Source organism: Apis laboriosa, unplaced genomic scaffold, assembly GCF_014066325.1.
Source record: "Apis laboriosa isolate Shangri-la unplaced genomic scaffold, ASM1406632v1 scaffold64_cov150, whole genome shotgun sequence".
Lineage (NCBI taxonomy): Eukaryota > Metazoa > Arthropoda > Insecta > Hymenoptera > Apidae > Apis > Apis laboriosa.
In genome coordinates, this window is record NW_025224011.1 from 903,756 (window position 1) to 927,794 (window position 24,039).

General features: G+C 23.2%; 4 protein-coding genes and 1 long non-coding RNA gene across 21 annotated transcripts in view; 3 read left to right on the forward strand and 2 right to left on the reverse strand.

The window, feature by feature from the left end:
• Nucleotides 1-14,228, reverse strand: part of LOC122718592 — a 45,659-nt gene extending 31,431 nt beyond the window's left edge. For 5 of the 14 annotated variants that reach the window (XM_043943755.1, XM_043943750.1, XM_043943751.1 and 2 more), the window contains exons 1-5: nt 14,029-14,228; nt 12,520-12,631; nt 12,267-12,438; nt 7,753-7,933; nt 1,737-1,975 (exon numbers count right to left, since the gene is read on the reverse strand). In XM_043943755.1, coding sequence (XP_043799690.1) covers nt 1,737-1,902 — 166 coding nt within the window. In that variant the 5' untranslated portion in view covers nt 1,903-1,975; nt 7,753-7,933; nt 12,267-12,438; nt 12,520-12,631; nt 14,029-14,228. The other 9 variants (XM_043943745.1, XM_043943747.1, XM_043943743.1 and 6 more) reach the window with 9 other exon arrangements.
• LOC122718593 lies at nt 9,746-13,866 on the forward strand. 3 transcript variants are annotated; one of them, XR_006347422.1, is made up of 3 exons: nt 9,746-9,923; nt 13,585-13,723; nt 13,808-13,866. It is a non-coding gene; the product is annotated as an uncharacterized LOC122718593 (long non-coding RNA). The 3 variants fall into 3 exon arrangements; XR_006347423.1 differs by lacking the exon at nt 9,746-9,923 and adding an exon at nt 10,581-10,663; XR_006347424.1 differs by lacking the exon at nt 9,746-9,923 and adding an exon at nt 12,682-12,953.
• Nucleotides 14,229-15,201: 973 nt separating the features above from the next.
• Nucleotides 15,202-16,701, forward strand: LOC122718546 (transmembrane emp24 domain-containing protein 7-like). Its single transcript, XM_043943655.1, has 3 exons — nt 15,202-15,499; nt 15,683-15,919; nt 16,011-16,701. Exons 1-3 carry the CDS (start codon nt 15,344-15,346, stop codon nt 16,224-16,226), a joined length of 609 nt encoding a protein of 202 aa, XP_043799590.1. The 5' UTR covers nt 15,202-15,343; the 3' UTR covers nt 16,227-16,701.
• Nucleotides 16,702-17,428: 727 nt separating this feature from the next.
• Nucleotides 17,429-20,114, forward strand: LOC122718519 (CDK5 regulatory subunit-associated protein 3). Its single transcript, XM_043943611.1, has 9 exons — nt 17,429-17,556; nt 17,781-17,955; nt 18,157-18,395; nt 18,482-18,752; nt 18,850-18,980; nt 19,054-19,317; nt 19,396-19,607; nt 19,678-19,849; nt 19,933-20,114. Exons 1-9 carry the CDS (start codon nt 17,551-17,553, stop codon nt 20,002-20,004), a joined length of 1,542 nt encoding a protein of 513 aa, XP_043799546.1. The 5' UTR covers nt 17,429-17,550; the 3' UTR covers nt 20,005-20,114.
• LOC122718520 lies at nt 20,112-22,622 on the reverse strand. Of its 2 annotated transcripts, none has more exons than XM_043943612.1 (5): nt 22,291-22,622; nt 21,175-21,406; nt 20,797-20,961; nt 20,581-20,690; nt 20,112-20,503 (listed from the first exon to the last, which is right to left on the reverse strand). In XM_043943612.1, exons 1-5 carry the CDS (start codon nt 22,427-22,429, stop codon nt 20,337-20,339), a joined length of 813 nt encoding a protein of 270 aa, XP_043799547.1. In that variant the 5' UTR covers nt 22,430-22,622; the 3' UTR covers nt 20,112-20,336. The 2 variants fall into 2 exon arrangements, with proteins under 2 accessions (XP_043799547.1, XP_043799549.1); XM_043943614.1 differs by having other exon boundaries at nt 20,255-20,503; nt 20,588-20,690.
• Nucleotides 22,623-24,039: the final 1,417 nt, after the last annotated feature.

Genomic DNA, 24,039 nt, shown 5'->3' on the forward strand with positions numbered 1-24,039 from the left:
GTATTTCAAATACATGGAGTTCTGCTATACTATCAATCCTATAATCTCACTTAAATACTGCATCAGGAACGATACGCTCATTTCCAGGAGCGTGTCGCACGCGAATGGAATGTTCGATACGGATCTTCCTGTTTTCACATCTCTTTCGGTGTCAGTCTTAGTGTCGGTAACCTCGACAACCAAGTTCGCCAAAGCATGTAAAATATACGTGCTCTAAGCGATCATCGTAAACGTATCTCAATAGATTTACCGCGACACGGATCCGTACAGAACAATGCTGTATTTATTGCCGACTAAATATAATCCAGAGAGCATTCGCAGAGACAAACTCGACCAACAGTATAAAACCGAATTCTCTTTCTAATTTTGAGACTTTGACGGTAGCATCATGTGAACCGCAACTGTTTCACGCATGCACCGATTACACAATTGCTTGAAGATTGTTATGTAAACTGGAAAATAGTTATAGAATATAGCGAAAATTAATTCAAAAAGTCAATCATGAATCTAAAGTTATAATTGTTTATGAAAATCTTCGTACACTCTCTGAAAAGATTAATTTTATTGATATAAAATATTATTAAATTTTAATATAACAATAATACCTTTTATAACAAGAGAGAAGTAAGTTTACAAGAGAAATAATTAATTTTAAAAATATTAAAGGTTATTATAGTCTACATCATAATAATTGAAGTGATGAATGTCATATATATATATACAAAAATATAATATTAATTTAAAAAAAGATTTCAAATTTGATAAAAATTTGAAAATTATGATCTCAATATCTAAAAATATATTAATTTTCTTAAAACATTATTTTAGATGTGAAAAGCTTGAAATATCACTAGTAAAATTTCACTGAAATGATGAGACAGTTGAAATGAATTATTAATTAAAACATATAACATTTAAATCTTTAACATATTAAAATATCACGTCTAGAATAGCAAATATGATCAGTTAGATTCAGACAAGAAATGTTTATTTCTAGAAATTAACCAATATTATCTGACACCTGTTCATTCTATCTGATTTGTGTCAATAATAGAATAGAAATAGAACAATAGAATAGAAAACAGGAAGTTCAAATAAAATAAATAAAAGTATTTTTAATTTTAAGTTAATTTTAATAACTTAATAGCTATTAAATTATCGACATGCAGATCATAATAATACTAGATTTTAATCAAATAATATCAAGCTTTATCTCATAATAATATCAGTTAACTGTAGAGATAATTCGTAATTATATATTCGGACAGTTTAATAAATAGCAATATCAAAAGAATAAATACTAAAATGTCATTCCATACAATTGTATTAAATTAAAACATGTTGTAGCACAATCCATATGGAAAAAAAATCGATTTGAAAGATAATTATTATCGTATTACAATTTAATGCACTGAATGCTATTTTAATTTAAACACAACGCATCGACCGTAAAATATGTAATTCGTTGTGCATGAAATTGTCAACAGGAAATTTTATTATTTAATATGTGTGTTTTACAGTATTTTGACTTGTATGAATTCTATCTAATTGATTATCTCATCAAATAATATGCATACAAATAAGAAGAATACTTATTATTCTTGAATTCATAATTTCTAATTTAGTAACCATTTAATTAATATATATAGAATACAGTATTTAAAAATATTAAAAAAAAAAGGTAAATATTGAAAAATAGATTTTTACAATTTTTTAGAAAATTAGATAAAACTTACCGTGTTCATAATTCTTTTGACTGAGAGAAAAATTGTGATTTACATCTGGAGGATCAGCATTATCGAACAGGTCAGAAGATAATTGTCTTTGCAAACGAATCGTTTCATGCGTCAACTCTCGAACCTGAATGAGTAGCTCCTGATAATTTGATACCGGAAGCGTCATTGCTATTGCACTCTGTTGTCTTCACTGCGCCTTTGCGCTCAAATTTTAAAAGAATAGCCATCCGATTTGAATTCTGTAACAAACGAATATTGTTTATTAATATAAAATATATCTTGCAAAATCTTAATCATGTAATTATGTTAATATTAAAAAATTATTTTAAAATTACTTGAAAATTTAAGCATTATTCTACTAAAAAATTTTCATTCATAATAATAATATCATATATAACATATAAAATAAATTTTTCTATTTACAATAATTTATTTTTATGTGAGTTGCGTTTTGATTAAATAATACTTTCAAAATTCATTTTAACCATAATTATTTTACAATTATAAGTAGAGGACATCAAAGCATCAAAAATCGTAAAGAGCGATGTCATACATTGACTGTGACTCGACTCTAAGCTACTCAAACTCGTCGTCCTATATACACGAGAAATATATGTATATGCAGGGAACCCTTTTTAGTTGAAAAGCTACGAATCACGAGTCGTGCAATTGCAAGTCTGCGTATTTTACTATGCATATGTACGCTTAAGTGCAGCACTCGTTGGTGCTTAAAAGAGCTTTTGTCGATGGGGACGAAACACTGCAACCCTCTTCCTATTCGTGACAGCACTAGCATGTCACGTGAAAAGCGTGCACGCGTGCATGAGGGAATACCCTAAACTTACCACATTCGTTCACGTCAACCAGTTTCCTCCAAAACATAGTAACCGCGGTCAATAATTGTTAGTTGATTTTTTACCGATATTTTACTTATTAAGCCTTTTCAAATTTTGTGAAGATTTTTATTATTTTTATAATTTTTTTACTAATTTATTAATAATGATTTTTAATAGTGATTTTTAATCTTGATTAATAAGAAAAGAAAAAAAATTACTTTTACACAAATCATTTTATGATATATTTTGAATTTTTAATTATTTATATTTTGAAAGTAAAACTTTTATAATAATTTTATAAATTCAAAAATATAATTTGCAATGAATTATGTATTTAAATCATTGTAATAATTAGTTCAGTAATAAACTAAAGTAATAAATAATATATCATTTGATGTTTGTATATATAAAAATATATAAAATATATGAATCGGTTGATTCTTAACGCGAAAACCATGAATTCTAGGTGAACCCGTAGATGGTACACGCATAGAAAATAATGTCGTGGAATGAAGGTATAGCGGGTCCGCCAGAGCGCGTCTGTCTCGCTTCGTGATCCATGACTGGAACCAGTCTAGATCGCAATAAGAAACTGGTAGAAACTTTGGTTGAATGCGACTTGCAAAAAGAGAGAATTTCGACCTGACTTCTCTCGAAGGTCGAGAACCGGGTAAAAGGAATTGAATCGATAAAGGAATCTCGATATTTTATCTCATCGAATTATCACTTATATTAATTATGTAAATATGATATATAATTATATCAAATAAACTTATAAAAAAACTATTTTTCGAAATCTATCGAAGAAGTTATATTATATATATATATATCAGCAACTTTATAGTATCTATACTTTGTACAGAGAAACCTTTTCAGTGCCATCATAATAGAATCATGCAAATGTTCTTATAGTATAATCACACGCGATCATTAATGATTTAAATTTCATATTGACATAAATAACAAAATATTGAGAATAAATTTGATTTTAAATTAATTCCATTAATATAAAAGAGAATTTAAAAATTTTTATTATTTATAAGAAAGAAAAAAGTTCTAAAAATTTTTATACAGAAATATGAATAAGATGCATTGAAAAATAAATAAGAAAAAAAAAACAAGTGTATTTATATCTAGAAGATATAAAAGTTTAAAAATATTAAAAAATATAATGATATAAATATATATATAAAATATCATTAATTGTAAAAAGTATAATAATGTATTTTATTGACTTGACTAATAACTCAATCTTGCATACATTAAAGTTCGTCGAATGCTACACTTGACCAGGTCACGTATGCTAAATGTATGCGCAAGAAGATCTACATATAACTGAAGACTCCAATTTCGCAGGAGTTTAATGTCAAAATTGTATTCCAAAAATATAACACTCTCCGCCAATATTCCTCTTTGCTATGTTGGAATTTATTAATGCGGTCAACGCTCATAATTACTTCATGTATCAAAAATACTTTTCTTTCTTGAAATGTAACATATAATATAAAATATAATACAATATAATATAAAAGGAATTTCATACATAAGTACTCGTTTTACATAATTAAAACTTTGATATAATTTCTATAAATGGAAACAATATAAATTCTATAATATAAATTCTGAAATAAAAAATTTTCTCAAAGATAATTTCAAATAAATTCATGAGTTTTTATTAATGATAAAAAAAATAGTAATGAAAATGAAATTAATCAATCATTTATATAATATAAATAATAAAATAAGTAATTATTGCTTTCACATGTATCAAATCTATTTCATTTATATGTAGAATACGTCAAAAAAATTTAAAGATAATTATAATTTTTACATTGAAATTAAAAATTATTTTATCCTATTATTCAAAAATTATTTAATTAATTCAATTACATTCCTATTAATAATTAACTGAAATTAGAAATCAAGAATTTTGGATATTGATAAAAACAATAAAAAAAGTTATAAGGAAAATATTAAACCGTTGAACTATAAACTTATTATCAGCTGATTAATATTTTAAGACGATATTATATTATATTTAATCTTATCCGTTATATTTCGTATGAAATAAAAGTGCATTGACCGCCTTATAAGTGTTATTAAGCAGAAATTGACCAGATGCATTTTGAATAAACTATTTTCCACGAAACCATTTTTGTTTACTGGTTTATTGCGTGATATTTTATGAGAACGCGGTCAAAATAATTTCTTGGCAGTCATAAAAAATAATTTCACACGCTTGCAATTGAATTTAGAATTATATAGAAATCTCAAAAACAATGATGTAATTACTTGTTACAGCATAAAAATAAGATAAACGTATTATTTTTTTATATTTACATGTTTTTTTATATAATTAATTAATTTTATATAATATCATTAATTTTGTATAATATTGTTTTAAGTAGATTAAATTAGTCATAAATGAAAAAGTGTTGCATTAAAATACGCATAATATATATACAATGTAATAAAACTATATAATTTCAAGTGAAAATTAAATATTCTTGATATTCTAAAACAGGATAATAATTAAATGTTTCAAATAAGAAATATAATGATGGAATATTAATTAACATGGTTACAAAGCTAATCTCTTTAAAGATACTGATAATTAAATAGTAGAAGATTGTAGCGTATTGTATAACGAGAATAATGAATAATTATAAACCTATTTAAAAGCATTGATTATAATATTAACTGATATATGATATATTTTTTTAAATATTGTACAAAAATAATATGATTTATTTCGATAAAATAAAAATTATTATTTAAAATAAAATGAAAATTTTCAATAAAAGTAAGATTTATTCTAATCAATATTGATATATTTCTATTTCATTTTAATAAATCTATAAAAAGAGATAAAATTTAAAATTTTTCTAAATTTTATTTCTATACTATTAAAAAAATAAAATGTTGCAGTTTAAAAAGACTTAAACTAGTTGAAAGCTGAAAGCTAGATAATAGATAAAAACCTTCTAAAACAAAACAATACACAAATAATTGTCAAATATTTTATAATTTGAAATTGATTGAAATAAGATCTCGTCAAGGAGAAACAAATTATCATGCATTAATCTAATACAATACCATCATTGCACAATTTTTTTATTCACACTGATTTTTAAATACAAAATGAACTTACTAATTACGTACTATATTTATATATCCTGTATATCCGCTATAAGACTTCTAGAAATCACTATTTCAAAATTATCTTCGATCTTGAATCAGAAATAAAAAATCAATCTCTCATAGAAAAGAGCAAAGAATAACAGTTTGTGTTATCTTTTAAAGATAAAACGCAACAATAGAATTATTAAACGAGAAATACACAACACTGTGAAACAAACACGAGAAGAACCTTCTCCTTTCGCTGTCCAACGAAAACTCATGGTGCACGCTCAACGCGACTACGGAGGCTCTTCCTTCCCCCACTCTTAGAAATGGAAGTTAATCGTGGTGGAGAAACCCCTCGTGTCGTTTCATGGCTCGTGTTTAGCGAGATTCTTCGAACATGTGACGAATGCCCTGGAATCGTTTCAAATGTTATTCGAAATGAAGAGCCTTGAAACGACTAAACCCTTCTGATAAATCTCATATTCCTGATGATGATCTAAAATTTTATTCACTCCATACAAACATTCCTATGCATATTTCTAATTAATATCATAAATTTGCTAGACTGAAATGTAGTTTAAAGAGATGTGAAAAATGAAAAAAAATACGATTTCATTATGTTGATGAAGAAATAAATATAATATATGATGATGAGCGACTTCATGTTATGGGAAAGCGTTGATTATATGAATATTTTTAATTTTAATGAGAAATTCATTTATAAAATTATATTTTATTAAAAAAAATTATTGTAAAGAATGCATCGTCAAATAAAAAAATAGTTTCATTTCCTTAAAAAAGTTAACTTTACAAAAGAGATATTAATCTAAATGATATTTGATTGTTCATCAAATAGAGAGTGACGATAGATAGAGACATCAAATAGAAAAGTGAAAACTTCACTTTCATACTAAATTTTTTTTATTCCAATGAAGGTTGTAAAATGTTTTTGATGATTCAATATAATTCAATCGCGTCTAGCATCCAATCACAATGAAATTGAGTATATGCAGAAAACTATCAAGACTGTAGTAAAACCACACAAGGAGAACCAGTAAGAATAAACTTGAGGTTAACAACAAATAAGATATACATAATTCAAATATACTTATAAGAAGAAAATTCAAATATAATAAACAGAGACTATTTTAGTATATTGTATAATACTTGTATACATATATCATAATATATAATTCTTTTATTATTATACTTTCTTCTTTATAATTATTTTTTCAACAAATTTATCAAATATTGTTATTTTGTTATATTTTATAATCCATAACTATATGACTAGAAACCTTAAAATACCATAAAATATCAAACTTTAATGAATATCTACTTTATGATTATACAATTATTGCATATAAATTGCACTAAAAGAAAAGCAAAAAGAAAAAGAACATTGTGAATGAATAATCGAATATACTGTGATTCTTATTAAGAAGGTTAAATACATTTTTTATTTGAAAGAAAACGAACGCTATCGAATTCCTCGCCAGTTAATTATAGTTACAAGGTTTGTGACAAAAACAGAAGATGCCTTGATAGGAATGTGTACCGGTTTTCGTGGAATACCATAAAAGTACAAAGCACCATGTGCGACTGGTTGATCATGAAAAGCATCATACGTCCACGAGACCTCGTTGCATCGCATTTGTAAACCCATATCGAATGCGATTGCTTACTACGCATTTCTTGTATAATTCGAATAAAAAAACGGCAATAAAAATATAGAACTTGTAAATTTGATACTTGATATTCCGTTCTTTGAGAAACGAATATTTGAACATTCATTAAGTGCTTATATTAATTGATTTTTAGTATCTGGGTCAAACAATGCAGCTTCATTTTTAGATAAAAATAAAGAAATCAATAAAAATGTGTTGACTAAGCTATTTTTCTTAAATTTCCACCAGATACTTTTGATTCGAGAATCTTGAATTAATAATCTTAATATCTTCTCATCGAAATAATGATACTAAAATGCGTTTTAGATGTAGAAAATTGAAAAAAAAAGTTGAAAGAAATTCTATATATACTTATAGAAGACTTACCTTCGCTAAACTTGCGCATGTCCTCCGAGATCCCGTATCGTTTTCATAATTTCCCTCTTGATGGTGAAACAAGGGAGAGCACTCTTCATGTGCGTGCGTTCTTTTGCACTACAGGAAATAGAAATCCAATACGGTCACGGTAGTCTCGAATGAGAGAACAACTTCAGTGTTTCACCTTATCCTGTGAATTAAAATACATATATCTGATTTAGAAATAAGAAGGAATAGTTTTTTGATATTGTGGGAAGAAGAACTTTAAGATTATAGATAATTATAATTGAATATTTAAAATAAAGATTTCCTAATTCAATTTGAATTTTAATCTTTTTTATGGACTTTTTTAGCCACAAAAAATATTGTTAAATATTTTTAATTATTCATGCAATAAATTATTAGTATAATATTATAATTGAAATATTATTAAATTATTAAACAATAAATAAAATATGTTCAGAAAGAATTAAATGTGTTTAAAATTAATAAAAAAATGTTTAACTGTAAATTTTCAATTTCATTAATTATTATTATTATTACTGCTTTTCTATCTTTACAAATAGCAATTATTTATAGATAAATTTGAAGAGAATACGAATTTATCCGAATCTTTTCGCGTTGTATTGTCTGCTTCATTATCGCGGGAACTTTAATTACAACTTGTGGAGTAACAAACAAGTGGAGAGAAAAGATGCGCTTATTTATACCGTTTCAGAAGCTATGAATTTATTACATATTGGTCGCCACGCTCATCAGACACAAAATCAATTCATGACCCAAATGATTGTGCGCCTCTTCTGTTATTATTTCATCAGCAACTTGATTAAGGAATTCATTTGAACGGTAATGATTCCGTAGCTTGCCAACGTGCAATTTGAAAGGAATCAAAGACACTTCCATCGAGTTTACGAGTACAAATGCAATAATAATAATAAAGTTGAGTACGGAGAGAATATTATACAGAAAGAAATTTTTGATTAACTTTATTATATTAGATACATTTATGTTTTATATATATTTTATATATAAAAATATAAAATATATCTAAAATAATATTTTCATATTGTATATCTATATATATTTTATATAACAAATATAAAATTTTTTAACAAATATATAGTAGATATAAACATAACCTATATATAATATGTAATGTAATAAAAAATAATCAAAACAGTAAAGTCAATAGTTTGGATTCTATTAACATTTTTACATTACAATAGATTTCACGATATGTACAGAGAGTTTTTCATGTACTGTAAGATATTGCATTTAATTGCAAATTCCGGTTAACCGGTTAATTGTACTTATCGCTTTCACACATTTTGCATGCATTTGAAAATTTCTTTGTTAAATTGAGCTAAGATTATTAATTTTATCAATTAATAAATTTATTTCATTATATTCGAAAGATTTATTTTCTATATCTTATATTATTTTATTATTACTTATTATTTTATATTAAAATAAATAATTTTTTAAAAGAAGTATCAGTTTAAAAGCAAAAATAAATAAAACTTAATAAATAATATATTATTTAATAATAAAGACTTTCATAAGAAACAAATTCGAAAACTATCATATCATATTAATAATAAAAAAATATAAAAATTTGCATTTATTTGAATTTTTAGTAATTCCAATCTATTAAATATTAAATTAAATATTTTCTTAATAAAATGCTCTGTATTATGTAAGATTATAATCTACTGCATTTTTTTTTAAATTATACATTCAAATAATGAAAATTATACTAATTATATATATAAATTATACTAATATACTAAGAATCTCATTTTTCTTTATAACAATAAAATAACAAATACATAATGGAAATTATTTTTACAAAACTATTCATAAATTGTTCTAAAATGAGCAAACAAACAAACATTCTTAAATCATGATTTCTCAACAAAATTATCATAATTATCTTAAATCATTCTCACAATGAAATTATTTTATTGATTCCGTTATTCGTTTTCTATTTCTTGTATTGGATAATTTAATAATTAAACTGCATTATGTAAATTTTAAATTGTATTTAAATTCGCAGAAAAAATATGGAATAATGGCAAAAGATAATGCCGTGGAATGAAGATATAGCGGGTTCCGTAGAGCACGTTTACATTGCTCCGTGGTCCATAACTGAAACCAGACTACGCAGCAAGAAGAAACAGGTAAGTACGTTAACTGAATGTGTCTTTCTCGAAAGAGGATCTCCGCGTTTCCTTCTAGATGAATAGAAGAAAAAGTTTCTGAATCTCACCGTTTACACTGTCTAATAATAAATAGTGTGCACATATCTATTTCTATCTAACGAATGAGCGTTTTGAGAATCGATACATTCTTTACGTGTGTATAAAATTATATAACCTATATATATCAACGTTAAAATTAAATTAAAAAAAAAAAAATGTTAGGTAAAAAATAAATAATTTTAACTTAACAAATAATTTAACTTAAGAATCAATTATTTTCAGTCATTTTCGATTAATTTACTAATATTAATTGAAAACAACAGACGATTGTAAGGTTAAGTTTCTCAATTATTATATCGATTTAAATACTCAATAGAGATATGAATATTTAATTTCAAATATTTAAATTTGAATAATTTTTACCTAACTTATCTTACAAATTCCTGAATACACTAGATCTCAGATATTTTGTTCGAAATAACAGTCTTAAGACTGTTAGTAGTCGTCAATGACTCTATGCGTATTATATCGCGTTAAATTAATTTGGTTAGAATAAAAGCCGGCAGCGAAGTGTTACAAATGGAACATTTCTTCCAATCTACATTGTTTGCGAATTGTTAATTATTAACTAACAGATTGTCTCAATTATACGCTAGTACATTGACCTATTCGTTTGCAATGTCGTGACGGTGAAAACTATAGTTTATCGAACATGGACGGTAAGAAATCGATCGAACAACGTACTTAGTATATGTTGCGTTCACGTGCAAGCATAGCGAAGTCTAGACAGTCAGTTGCTACGTTTTATGATCACCTTATGCCAAAATCCTATTCCAAGAATATAACTGCATGGACACCGTATATATATCTTTTTATGATTTACATAAAATTTATTCCATGATGTTATTCCTTTTCCGTAGATAATGCTTTTGTTTTAGAAATATATCCCTATAATTTTGGGAAATTTGTAGAAGCAATACTATTATAATGCATGTATAGTTTTGCATTGTAAAATAAGAAAATATTTCTCTATATTATTTTAATTTTATTAAAATATTTAAATTATATTATAATTTTTATTAATATTTATTTTTTTTAATAAGAAAATCGATATCAAAAAATTAATATTTTCATTTTATTATTTTTATATTTAAGTATATATGAATTATAAAAGCAAATATATGAAATATATTAAAATATATTAATCGAATAATTTCTTAATGCAAGTGAGCATCTGTCTGTCAACCTTTCTTTTATATTATCCTTTGCTATATTTAGCTATTTTTAACTTTCGTTACAGCATTCTCGACTCGTGCTTAACTTATCGCTGTTTTCATTGGTTAATCATGAAAATTAGTGAAAATCATAAATCGAAGAAAAATAATAATAATAAGATAATAGTAAGAAATCGATATGATGAAATAAAATTATTGAATAAAATAAAAAAATAAAACAAAATAATTTTAATGTTTTTAGGATAATATTAAATGATTGTATAAGCTATCAATTTTTTAATTTCTAAAACATACTATCGCATAACACTGAAGGAATTTTATTTAGGGAACTATTGGTTTTACTATTTTATATTGGTTTCTAAATTTTGTTCAAAAAAAATAATTTGATAATAAAAATAATATCAGGAATCAAGAAAAGACAAAAAAAATAGTTAAATAACAAAGTATATCAAATAATAAAATATTATAATATTTCATTATAAATGATAATAATATAATAATGATAATATGAACTAGAAATAGAAATAATCATAATCAATATAAAATAGAAAATAGATATCTAATAAATATAAAATAAATATTTTCAATAAATTATTTAAATAATTATTCGTGAATATATATTTAGAAAAATTTTAAGAGTGCGTAGAATACTTTAAAATGTTATTATCAATTTATTATTATTAAATAATATGAAAATGTTTATTGTCATGAAATATCACTATAAAATAAAGTTTAATCCATTTTATAAAAGCATTCAAGATTTTTAGTTTATTACTTTATAGGAACATTCAAAGCAATATTCAATAGGTAAAGTGCTTTTATATACTACAAATTCAATTACGGTTAAAACAACACATAAAATCAAAAAGACACTACATAATTCATGAAAGTAACCAACTTTTTCAATATTTTTTACATAATTTTTATAAATAAAAATATAAAAAGCAGCTAGATATTTTTATTAATAAAAACTATAAATCATCGCACTTTTCGAAAATAGTACTTAATTTTCTTAATATTTCGATAGTTTAGAAGATAAAGATTTCTAATAAAAATTATATATATATATTCATCTGAAAGTACTTACTTTATAGACAGCAGTCCAGAGATTTTTCAAGTCACCGACCTTTGTATATATGTACCTATGTTACATCAAATCATCTTCTGTTTTCGACGAACATCGATAGAGAATGTTTTCATTTTACACGCAATTCTACACGATAAAAATATTAAATTTTTCACATATAAATTTCTTCTTACTGGGAAACAAAAAGAAAATTGTTGGATAAAAATAATATTAACAAGAAATGAGAAACGTATACAAGAGATCTGCCTCCTACCGTTGTCGTTCGAAAACTCATGGTGCGAGCTTGATGCGATCGTGTGCTCTTCCCCCACTCCAACGAAGTTAATCGTAGTAGAGAAACCCCTTGTGTTGTTCGTATTTCGAACCTGCTCTTCATATATAAACGAATACACGTGTACTTACATACACTAGCATTCAAAAGTTGAATATGTCTTATTATTAAAGAATTTTTAAATTTCTTTCTTTCTTAGGATTAATATTTTAATTTTTTATATATTTTATAATCTTTTATTATTCTGTATTTTTTAAATTTCTTAAAATACTCTTTGATTTTATATCACATTCAAAAATATATTTTTTTGTATGCTGAAACTTTTGATAGATAGTGTATATAGGTACATGTGTACACAATTTCAAACGGAACGTAGTCATTAGATATTCACGAATCGTATATACGACATAAAACAGGTATTCTGAGTTTTTGTATAAAAATTTTGCTTTTTCACTATTATAAATAAATAATATAAATTAAACTATTAAAAATATATTATTGCAAATTTAATTAAATACAATATAAATTATATCATAGTTATTTGTAAAATTATATTATAATATCGTGCATAATAAATATAGAAATATTATTATATTATATTATAATAATAATAATAATTATATTAGATAATAATATATCGATATAATCTATTATATTATATTGTATTATATATTATTGTATTATTGTATTATATTATATATTATATTGTATTATATCGATATATAATAATTATATATATCGATATAATATAATCATATTATATTATATATCGATATATAATAGATTATATTATATCGATATAATTATATCATATCGATATATTATTATTATTAATCACTTTGACTAATTTTTAATAACTAAAAATTATTAAAAATAAATATTTATCTTATAGTAATGAATATTCATCTTATTTAAAATTTATAATTAATTTTATGTTTATGTAATTTTTTCAAAATTTTATATTTATTATATTTAAAATTTATTATAATTTAAAACTTGTATTGATTTTTGATCCAAATAATAATATATTAAATTTAAAACTTACAGATTGTCAAAAATCATATGATCATGTAATATGGAATTATCAAAAAATGGTTATTGCTATGCCAGTAAGAAGTCTAGATTATATGATACAATGTATGTATAGTATTGCATTACACGAATATGCACAGTAAATATATAATAGGTAAGTATTGCATTACACACATACATATACTACACTGATTTTATCTAATAATACAATCTACCTAATCGCGATTTTATTTTTCAGTCTCGAAAATATCAAATCTGTATAACTTTTACAATCACATTTAAAAAAACATATTTACAACTTATATACATTTTTAATATTTACAACTTATATAAAAATAATGTATGAATAAACAATACAGTGATAATCAATTCTTTTTTCTCTAATATGTAGATAATTTTTTTGTACAATTTTTTTATAGAAAATATATTTTAATGATGTAATTTTATGGTCTACTGTACTTGCTTGAAATGATTTTTGGGGTGACGTATAATTTTCCATGTCCTTTCATGCTTGGTTTCCTTTTACAATGAAAAGGATCTTTTATTGCTCTCCCTCTCTTTTGGTTACCCTCCTTCGATATGCGGGGTTTGTTCTGCAACACACTTTCATGAATAAAGTATATAACATGACAGACGAGAGGCAACTGTATTAGAATAGAAGGCGGGACCTTAGGGCGCCTCACGCAACAGTTTTATACGTAAGTATACATGTGTTTGTTTGCAATCTTCTTTTTCTTTGTTTCTATCTGATTATTTTAAAAAATTGTAAATCATTCTATATTATAATATGTGGATAAAATTAATTATAAAAATTAAAATTTTAACTTTTTAATACAAAAATTAAATATTTTTTTTATAAAATTTTTATATTAAATTCTATTTATATATTTTATTAATCTTTTAATTTTATTTTTTATTTTCAAATTTTTTGATTATTAATAAATATGAAATAGTTTAGTTATACTTATTATATTTCAAGAAATTTATTTGATTCATCAATAAGATATTTATTTCTTATTCTATTCATTTATTTTAATAAAAAAGTATTGAAAAATTGAAATCTAAAACAATTTCTGGTTTTAGAATTATGCAATACACGCAATGAAAATTATTTAAAATTCTTTTAACTTATCCTTTATATTCTTTAAATTCATAGACAGTTAAATATATATATTTATAATTTATAAATATTATACTAATATATAAATTATATCACAAAGTTATATAATATTATAGTTAATATTAAAGTTATATGTTAATTATATTTTTTTTACATTTTTAAAATTATATTTTAATCATATCAATAATAAATATATTATCAATCAATTAATAATTAAAAATTAACATTCTTACTTTTTGCATCATTTTTAAAAAAAAATTGTTATATTTATTATAGTTATATTTCTTCTATAATTTAATTTTTTATTCATTTGTATTTCCAAATATTGATAATGATATTTAAAAAACATTTTATCTTTTTATAAAAATTTTTGTATTCTTTGTATATCTTTTTTTTTTATTTAATAAATTTATTTTTAATTTTTTAAAACATATTTAATGTGAAAACATTCTTTAAAATCTGACGTCGTCGCAGTCAATTCCGTTTTAGTGGCGCTTCTGTCGTATTAACATGAACAGTATCCGGCCACGTTAAAATAGCTTGTTTGGTTATAATATTAGCGGCGATTTTGATCAATTAATTAAATATTGTGTTTTGCAATCTTTCTCAAACTTAAATGTGAATAAGCTACAAGAAATAGAAATTTAACGAAGAATGGACTACTGGTCGATTTGCTTGCTATTTATTTCGCTATTTGGTACGATATTACGTACTGGTGGTGTCGAGCTATCCTTTGAACTACCTGACAATGCGAAACAATGTTTTTATCAGGATATTGAAAAAAATGCAACAGCATTATTTGAATTTCAGGTACATAAATATTAATATAATTTTATTAAATGAAGCTTTTTTTAATAGCACATAGTTGCAAATATGTGAGAAATTAATTTACTTTAATATAATAACCATATTTATAATTATCAACTTAATATTGAAAATCAATATGTTTAAAAAAATTAAATATATTTTTTTAAAAATGAATGTTTTTTTTAGGTTGTGACAGGTGGACAATATGATGTAGATGTAATTTTGGAAGCACCAAATAAAGAGATTATTTATAAACAAATAAAAACGCAATTTGATTCACATCAATTTACAGCATCTATGACAGGAGCATATAAAGCTTGTTTTAGCAATGAATTTTCAACCTTTTCACATAAACTTGTTTATATGGATTTCAGAGTAGGTGATCAATCATCACTTGGAGAACATGTAACTGTTATGACTCAGGTAATATTTTTATATTTTTAAATTATTTTTATATTTTTTAATAGAATTAAATAAATTTAAAATGTAATAAATATTATTTTAATATTTCTAGATGGAATCTTCTGCTCAAACAGTACACAAGAATCTAAATAGCATTTTAGATTATCAAACACATCATCGATTGAGAGAAGCACAAGGTCGTAAACGTGCAGAAGATTTGAATACACGTGTACTCTTATGGTCCGTTATGGAAACTATTACAATCTTAGTTATATCTGTGGGGCAGGTGTATATCTTAAGGACCTTTTTCACAGAGAGAAAACGTTAATAATGTTTATTAGTGTATTTGCGAATAATAATAATTTTTTTATTCGCAAATTAAACAATTTATCCATCAAGTGAATGTGAAACATCATCATACTTAATATTTCACAAGTTCCACCAATTATGGTGCCATGTTAAACTGGGCCAGTTGTGTATTATGTCCATGTTTATTTTGGACTTGGAAATACAATTTCAAACAGATGGAATAATGTAGCAGCAGAAACTTGCAGTTTACTAAATTATGAGGATGTTGTGTATGCGCGTTTATGTGTGAATAATTTGAATATTAAGTTATAAAAGTTAGAACTTTTTAATAAGTACTTGCTCTAATATAAGCACTAATAAAAAATGTGAAAATAATTGAACTATCTTCTAATAGTAAATCTTTATGTTATAACTGTATTTTGGCATTGACAGTGTAACATTGCCATGAGAGACATTTTTCTTACTGTAATAATAAATTAGAATATTTGCGCGTATGTATGTGTTACTTTCTATAATTACTTTTCCCATCTTATTTTTAATTGATACTTAGATATTAATATAATTGTTACACATATATTTAATATATTGTATTTATGTACGTATATAAATATTTTACTTAATGTATATTGATTAAAAAATAAAAAAAATTTGAAATTTGCATTTTCTATAATTAAAAAAATATGTATAATAATAAACATTTTTAGAAATGTAATAAATTTTATTTTTTAATTTCAATATATATTATATATTATATTTTTTTTATAGAATCATAAAAATTTATAATTTATAATGCATTCTCTCTGTAAATATTTTAAAAATAAAATATATGAAATTTTTTATTCGATATTTTTTTTGGAGAAAATTAATCATTACGCATAAAATTAACAATAAATAAATATTAATATATCATACATGATTATTAATTTTTTCTATACTGGCTGCTATTTATAAATATTGACATATAGATATGACGGTGGAAAATATTTATCCGATAATGAAAGCGATATTTTCAATACACGTCACAAAAATATTAAAAAACAGAATTTACGAAAATTTGTTTTATTATTTAAAGTATTAACATTATTATTAGTAGTAGTATTATTAATATTAATTATTAAAATATATAATATATATATATTTTTATACAGTAATATAATTGATTTAAATTTTATTATTACGGAAATACGTAATGTAAGTATTCTTGAGATTGCCGGTAGAGCAATTTATCTATATATTCAATTTTATATGGTGATAGTAAAAAATAAGAAACAACAGCTGTTATAACCTATCAAGGAAAAGACGTAAATAAATTTTATAAGTTAAATTGTATAAAGTTTCATATCATGGAGGTAATTTTTTTAATTTTTGAATATCAAGGCTTATATTTATCTTTAAAAATTATCATAAGCCTTTTATTTTATTGAATATTGCATTTATTTAATAAATGCTAATAAAAATGTTATTTACTTACATATGTTGCATTTATTTAATAAATGCTAATAAAAATGTTATTTACTTACATATGTTTTTAATTTACATAATTTAAATTTCAATTAATATTATATTTTTCCAGGAACAAGATATTCCTATTGATATTAATAGTGGAAAATTATTAGAATGGTTAATTAATAGAAGACATTGCACTAAAGATTGGCATGTAATGGTTTTACCAATTAGAGAAAAAATTAATAATGCAATACAAGATATGCCTATTCATGAAGGCATTGCAAAATTATTATCTGGTTCATGTATGTTTAATTATTATTTTATATTTATAATATAATAATATAAATAATAATTATAAATATAATAATAATTATAAATAATAATTATAAATATAAAAAATAATAATTATAAATATAATTATATATATAATTTAACAATTATATATAATTATATTATAATATTTCTTTATATATTAATTTATAATTTAATTTATATTTTTTCAGATATCAATTATTTTCATTGCTTGAAAATAATAGAAATTTTAAAAGAAACTGAAGCTGATACAAAAAATGTATTTGGCAGATATGGTTCACAAAGAATGAAAGATTGGCAAGAAATATTACGTTTATATGAAAAAGATAATATATATCTTGCAGAAGTTGCACAAATACTTATAAGAAATATTAATTATGAAATTCCAAGTACTAAAAAACAAATTCAAAAACTAGAACAAATACAAGTTGTAAGTATTTATTATTATTATATTATTATTATTATATTTATTATTTTGTATATTATTACATTTTTATAAGTAAATTTCTTTAATAGGAATTAGAAAAAAAAGAAGCTGACTATAAAAAATCAGAAAATATTGCTAGATCAGAATTTAATTTACTTTGTAAGCAATTAGGTATTCCTGGAGAACAAATAAAACAGGAATTAACTGAGAAAGTAAAAGAACTTCCAGAAATTTATGAAAAAATTGCCAAAAAAATAAAATCATTAGAGAAAGTTGTAGAATTTTATTGTGCTTTTGTTAATTATACTCTTGGTAGACAGCATGATGGTGGTTGTGTTCCTATGGTAAAATATATAATTGGTATGTTAAATTATTTAAAGAAATATATATATATATATATATATATATATATATATATATATTGTTATACATACTATATATATTATAAATTAATTAGATAAAGGAAATACTACAACATATGAATGGATTTATGGAGAAGCTCCACTATCAGTTAGTGAACCATCTTTAAATATAAGTTTAAATAATGATGATTTAGACAATAAGAAAATTGAAGATATTGATAACATTGTATGTAATATTAATAATATTATAAAATATATAAATAATTATAAATCTTTTCTTAATATTTTCATAAATTCAGGGAATTGATTTTGGAAAAATTGATATAAACAGTGGCATAAATTTTGAAGATATAATGTTAGAAGGAGGTGAAATTGATTGGGGTGATGAAAATATAGATGAGGTTATAGAAGATGAAAATATAGATTATAATATTTCTTTAGAAGAATCTGGTATAGTTGTAGAAGCAGCTGGTCATGAAGGTGGAATTGCTACTGGTAGTAAAGCATATACTGTTCTCGACAACCCATCAACAAGAAATGATTTTATTAATCAGTTATTTGAGGTATGTAAATTTTGTATTTTTCTTGATTAATGTATATTCTGACACTATTTTCTAAATTATTTTTTTTTTTTTTTACAGTTGGAAGCATTTCTTAAAGTACGTTTATATGAGTTTAAAGGGGATGATAGTGTAAATTTTTTAAGCTTTAGTCAATTACAAGATTCATCTTCTATTGTTCAGTATTCTACATTGGAAAATACTCAAAATATGTTAGATAATGTTCAAGTTGTTTTATCTGAAATTTTGGATACTAAAGTTCAACACTTACACAATATTAAACATTCTGTAAGGTAAATAAAATATATAAATATTATATTATGTTTATAGTATTTTTACAGAAATAAGAATTCGTTTTTATAGATATGTAGACGTTTTAACTTCATCATTGAAACAAAAATTAAGCTTAGTTGAGAAAATGATAATTTTACAAAAAAATGTAAAAGAAAAACGAGAAAATTCTGGTGAAAATATTAATTCTATTCGACCTTATCTTCAACTTCTTATACAAAGAACAAAGGAACTTCAAACAGAGGTATTTAAAATAATACTCATTGCATATGAATATCTTATTATTATATTATTAATGTATTATTATCTTTCTTATTTTGTTTATAGATCGAACAAGATATTTCAAAAAAATATAAAAACAGAACTGTGCATTTAACTGGAAGTATAAATATGTTGTAAATAATTAAAAAACAAAAATAAACGAAATATGTCCATTGTAAATAAGTTTTTATTACAAAATAAAAAGAATGTATAGTATTATTTAATGATATGTAAAGAAATTACTATATTTTCTAATATCTTATTGAATGCTTAGTCCTTTGAAAATTAATAAAAATGAAAACTAAAAAACTATTTCGATATATATTATTTTGTTGATTTTATAATTTTATAAAAATATTTGTACGTTTTGTCATAATAAATGTTACAGTACTTACTGAAATATGTTTCTTATCTTTGGTATGAACACAATATTAGTAATTAAGTACCGTTTCACAATTTTATGCCAATAATTACATAATCATAAAAAGATTTTGTACAAGTCTCCAAGGTGAAGAAGTGCATACAGCTTTGGTTGTTGGACAAGGATAACGTTTTAAACACTCGGCGAATGAACGATCACATTCACATAATCGTTGAGCACATGATCCAGAGCCTCCCCAGCTTCCATGTTCAACAGCTTTAATGCAAAAAAAAATATTTTTTAAAATAAATATAATTATAAATCGATAAAATAACGCATTCAATGAAGCTAACCGCATACTGGTTTGTGACCACGATAACATCTCCAATAATATGGTATAAAGTATCCTGAAAATACTGGACATTCTGTAGCGTCATAACACCAATCGTGCATTTTACAACATCTAAAAAAAAATTATTAAAATATTTAAATTATGAGACTTATTTCTATGAACTTTATTAAAAATAAAAAATATATATTTCGTAAATATATTTATGTATAAAATTTACCTATCTATTCCATCTATTACATATCCTGAGCCCAAAAAACCGCAATAACATCCATATCCTTTATAAGCTAAAGGATTACATCCAGTAGCGCATACTACCATGTTATATAAATGTATAACACCTCTCTTAAATCTTTTATGTGTTAAAGTTTGTTCATTATACATTCTAAAATAATATAAATTTTTTAAACAATTAAAAATTATATATTTTTCTTATAAAATAAAAGATTTACAATTAAAAATAATATATTTAAATTGAATAATGTTATTAAAATAAATATTGCTAATAAAAATAAATTATATAATGTTTAAATAATAAATGTAATAAATAATTGTAATAAATAAAAAATGTAAAAGATATTAAAAAGCACAAACATACAATATTCGATTATTTCTTGTATTATTGTATATAAAATTAACGGATGGAAATTCATGTATATAAGTATTTTCCTTTTGAATAGATATTGAATCCCATCTCTCATCATTTTGTTCAAATTGAAAAGTTTTTTTCCTCCAATTGTTTTCTATATAATTGGATGATGGTTTATTTTCATACAACTTATATATTTCTCTATCTCTAATTAATTTCTGAGTATTTGGAATATTCCTGGCTATAATAAGAATATTTAATAATAAATTAAAAATTCTAATAAAATGAAAATAATAATATTAAAAATTATTAAATTATTATTAAACAAACCATAATAATCATAATGATAATAATTTAACTATATTAAATCATTTAAATAACTTGTTTTATATTAAAATTTATTTGCACATATTTGACATTATCTTCAAAATTAACTCTTCATTGCACGAAATATACATAATTTATGGTCATTATAAACTTATTCTACTACCAAATTAATTTTCTCTCTAAAATTATTCTAATTTTTTCTAATATATCGTATTTTATACTTAATTTCATGCTTTGTTGTCATAGTTTTTATATGATTTCTATAAATTTTATATTTTTTAAAAATTTACATAATAAAATATATAAATAAGTATATATATAAATAAGTTAAAAAAATATTAATTTATTTTTTTAAAAAATCTAATTATTGATAATAATAATTAGAATTTCTAACGAATCAATTCTTTTTTTCTTGATCTATTTTTTAATTTGAAATCGAACGAAAATTTTTTCAATTGTTCTGTTCTTTTCTTTCACGCTTACTGCATCACGATCTCTAAAAATGAGACATACTTTTGTCTACAATGACTTCAATTATTGCAATCATTGGAAAACTCACTTATCAATTACTAAAAACTATTAAGACAACCGCTATCTAATTTTACAATTTATTAATTGTTGTATTTTTCATTTTTTTTAGATAAATTTTTATTGCAAAAAATTGTCATTAAGTCATTCGTTACGATCTATTTAAATTATAATTATGACAATTTAATTCTCTTTTTACAAATATATCTTAAAATTTACTATTTTAAATAAAAATATATAAAATATTATATGATATTAGTTCCAACATACCACGACTTTCGTAACAAGGGATACATGTTACGAGTATCACAAGGGATAGAAAGATGAGGAAGATTCTTCGATGATGTATCATCCATGGCTTATCGAAGCCATGAAAAATGAACACAAGGATGACTCTTTTACGATTCATCGAGTATATGTTTTGTCAGCTAAGAATTCTGAATTCATTCAACATGTTATGATTTTTGAGTTCCGATGCCGAAGAATCGTAGCGTTTCATTCGTGAATGCATTATCTGTTACACATTGCCAATCCAATTGGAGGATACATTTTTAAAATTCATCAAACATGGGAAATTACTTGATAAAAATAATTTCTTGGCTTTCTTTTATTATACAAAATAAAATCTTTTTAAATTTTATTATAAAATTTCTTTTTTTTTTATAGAATTCAAGTATTCTTGAAATTTTTCAAAAATTTTCAAATTTCATTTAAAATTCATTTGGGGTAAATTTTTAATTTTTATATTTCCATCATATAAATCTAATCCATTAATAATCAATCCAAATGAATCTTTTTCATAAATATTTAGAAATATTCATATCCCACAAAATATTTTAAAATATTTGAATTTCACTATCTTTTGTCTCAAATATTATTTTCTTTAATATAGTTGAAATTTGATTCACACACAAGTAACTTTTATCAACTGGTATCGCACAATATCCGTTTTTCTCCAAAAGATAGAAGCCGAAGTTCTTGTTGTTTCGTCAGGAGAATCAAACGAATACTGATCCATCGATTCCCTCCACGAGGGATCTAAAAAGGAAACCTACTCCTTCTTACCATAGTATATACTACATTTGATGACCCGTGTTCACCGTTCTGCTGAAACTCAGTGACCCCGAGATTGTTTGTCAGAACTCGCAACGAAACACTCGAGGAATAGCACGCCAACTAATCTTCTTCATCCAGGTGGAGAGATGCTTAGACGCGGTCTGAGAAACCTACTGTTATACTTTCGACGATTTCCTTGAAACGGAGAATGCTCGAGATGCCACATTCACCTTTTATTTCGCTATTTATTAAACATTTATTCATTTCTTCACTTTTTAATCAACTACATAATGAAATGTATGATGAAATTCTGTTGTAGATAAGATCTAATTTTGAAGTAGTCCAGATCTTTCCCAGAATAAACTCAAAGATTAAAAGATAGATATAAATAATGATGTATATATTTTATTTAACTGTTCTCTCATTATTTCTTTAAATAAATTTTCTTTAAATTAATATATATTTTTTTAAAATACGAATTAAAATTATTTAAGAAATTTTGTAAAAAATATATATTTATATTTGTTCAATAAAATTGTAAATGAAAATATTAACTATTTTCAAATTGTATAATAATCATAAAATATTTTTATTTAAAATCGGTCATGTTACAGTGATTAAGCATCGAAAATAATAAATTTATCAATTGACCGACTAGTCGATGTAGTTCATAATCGTAAAATAGTAACATCCAACTGGTTGGTATTTACTACTAGTAACTATAGATACACACATAGTAAATGTACTACGATGAATCTAGCGGTACTTGCTGTGAACAATAGATGTTTGATAAAATATTTAAAAAAATAATTATTTTATTATAAATACAATGTTCTAATTCAACAAAATGAATTATATCTATGAATGATTACTTTTGATATTTATAAGTCATAATTTATTATGTATAATTTCTTGCAAGTAATTATCATGAACAAATTTTATCAAAATTTTATCAAAACAAAT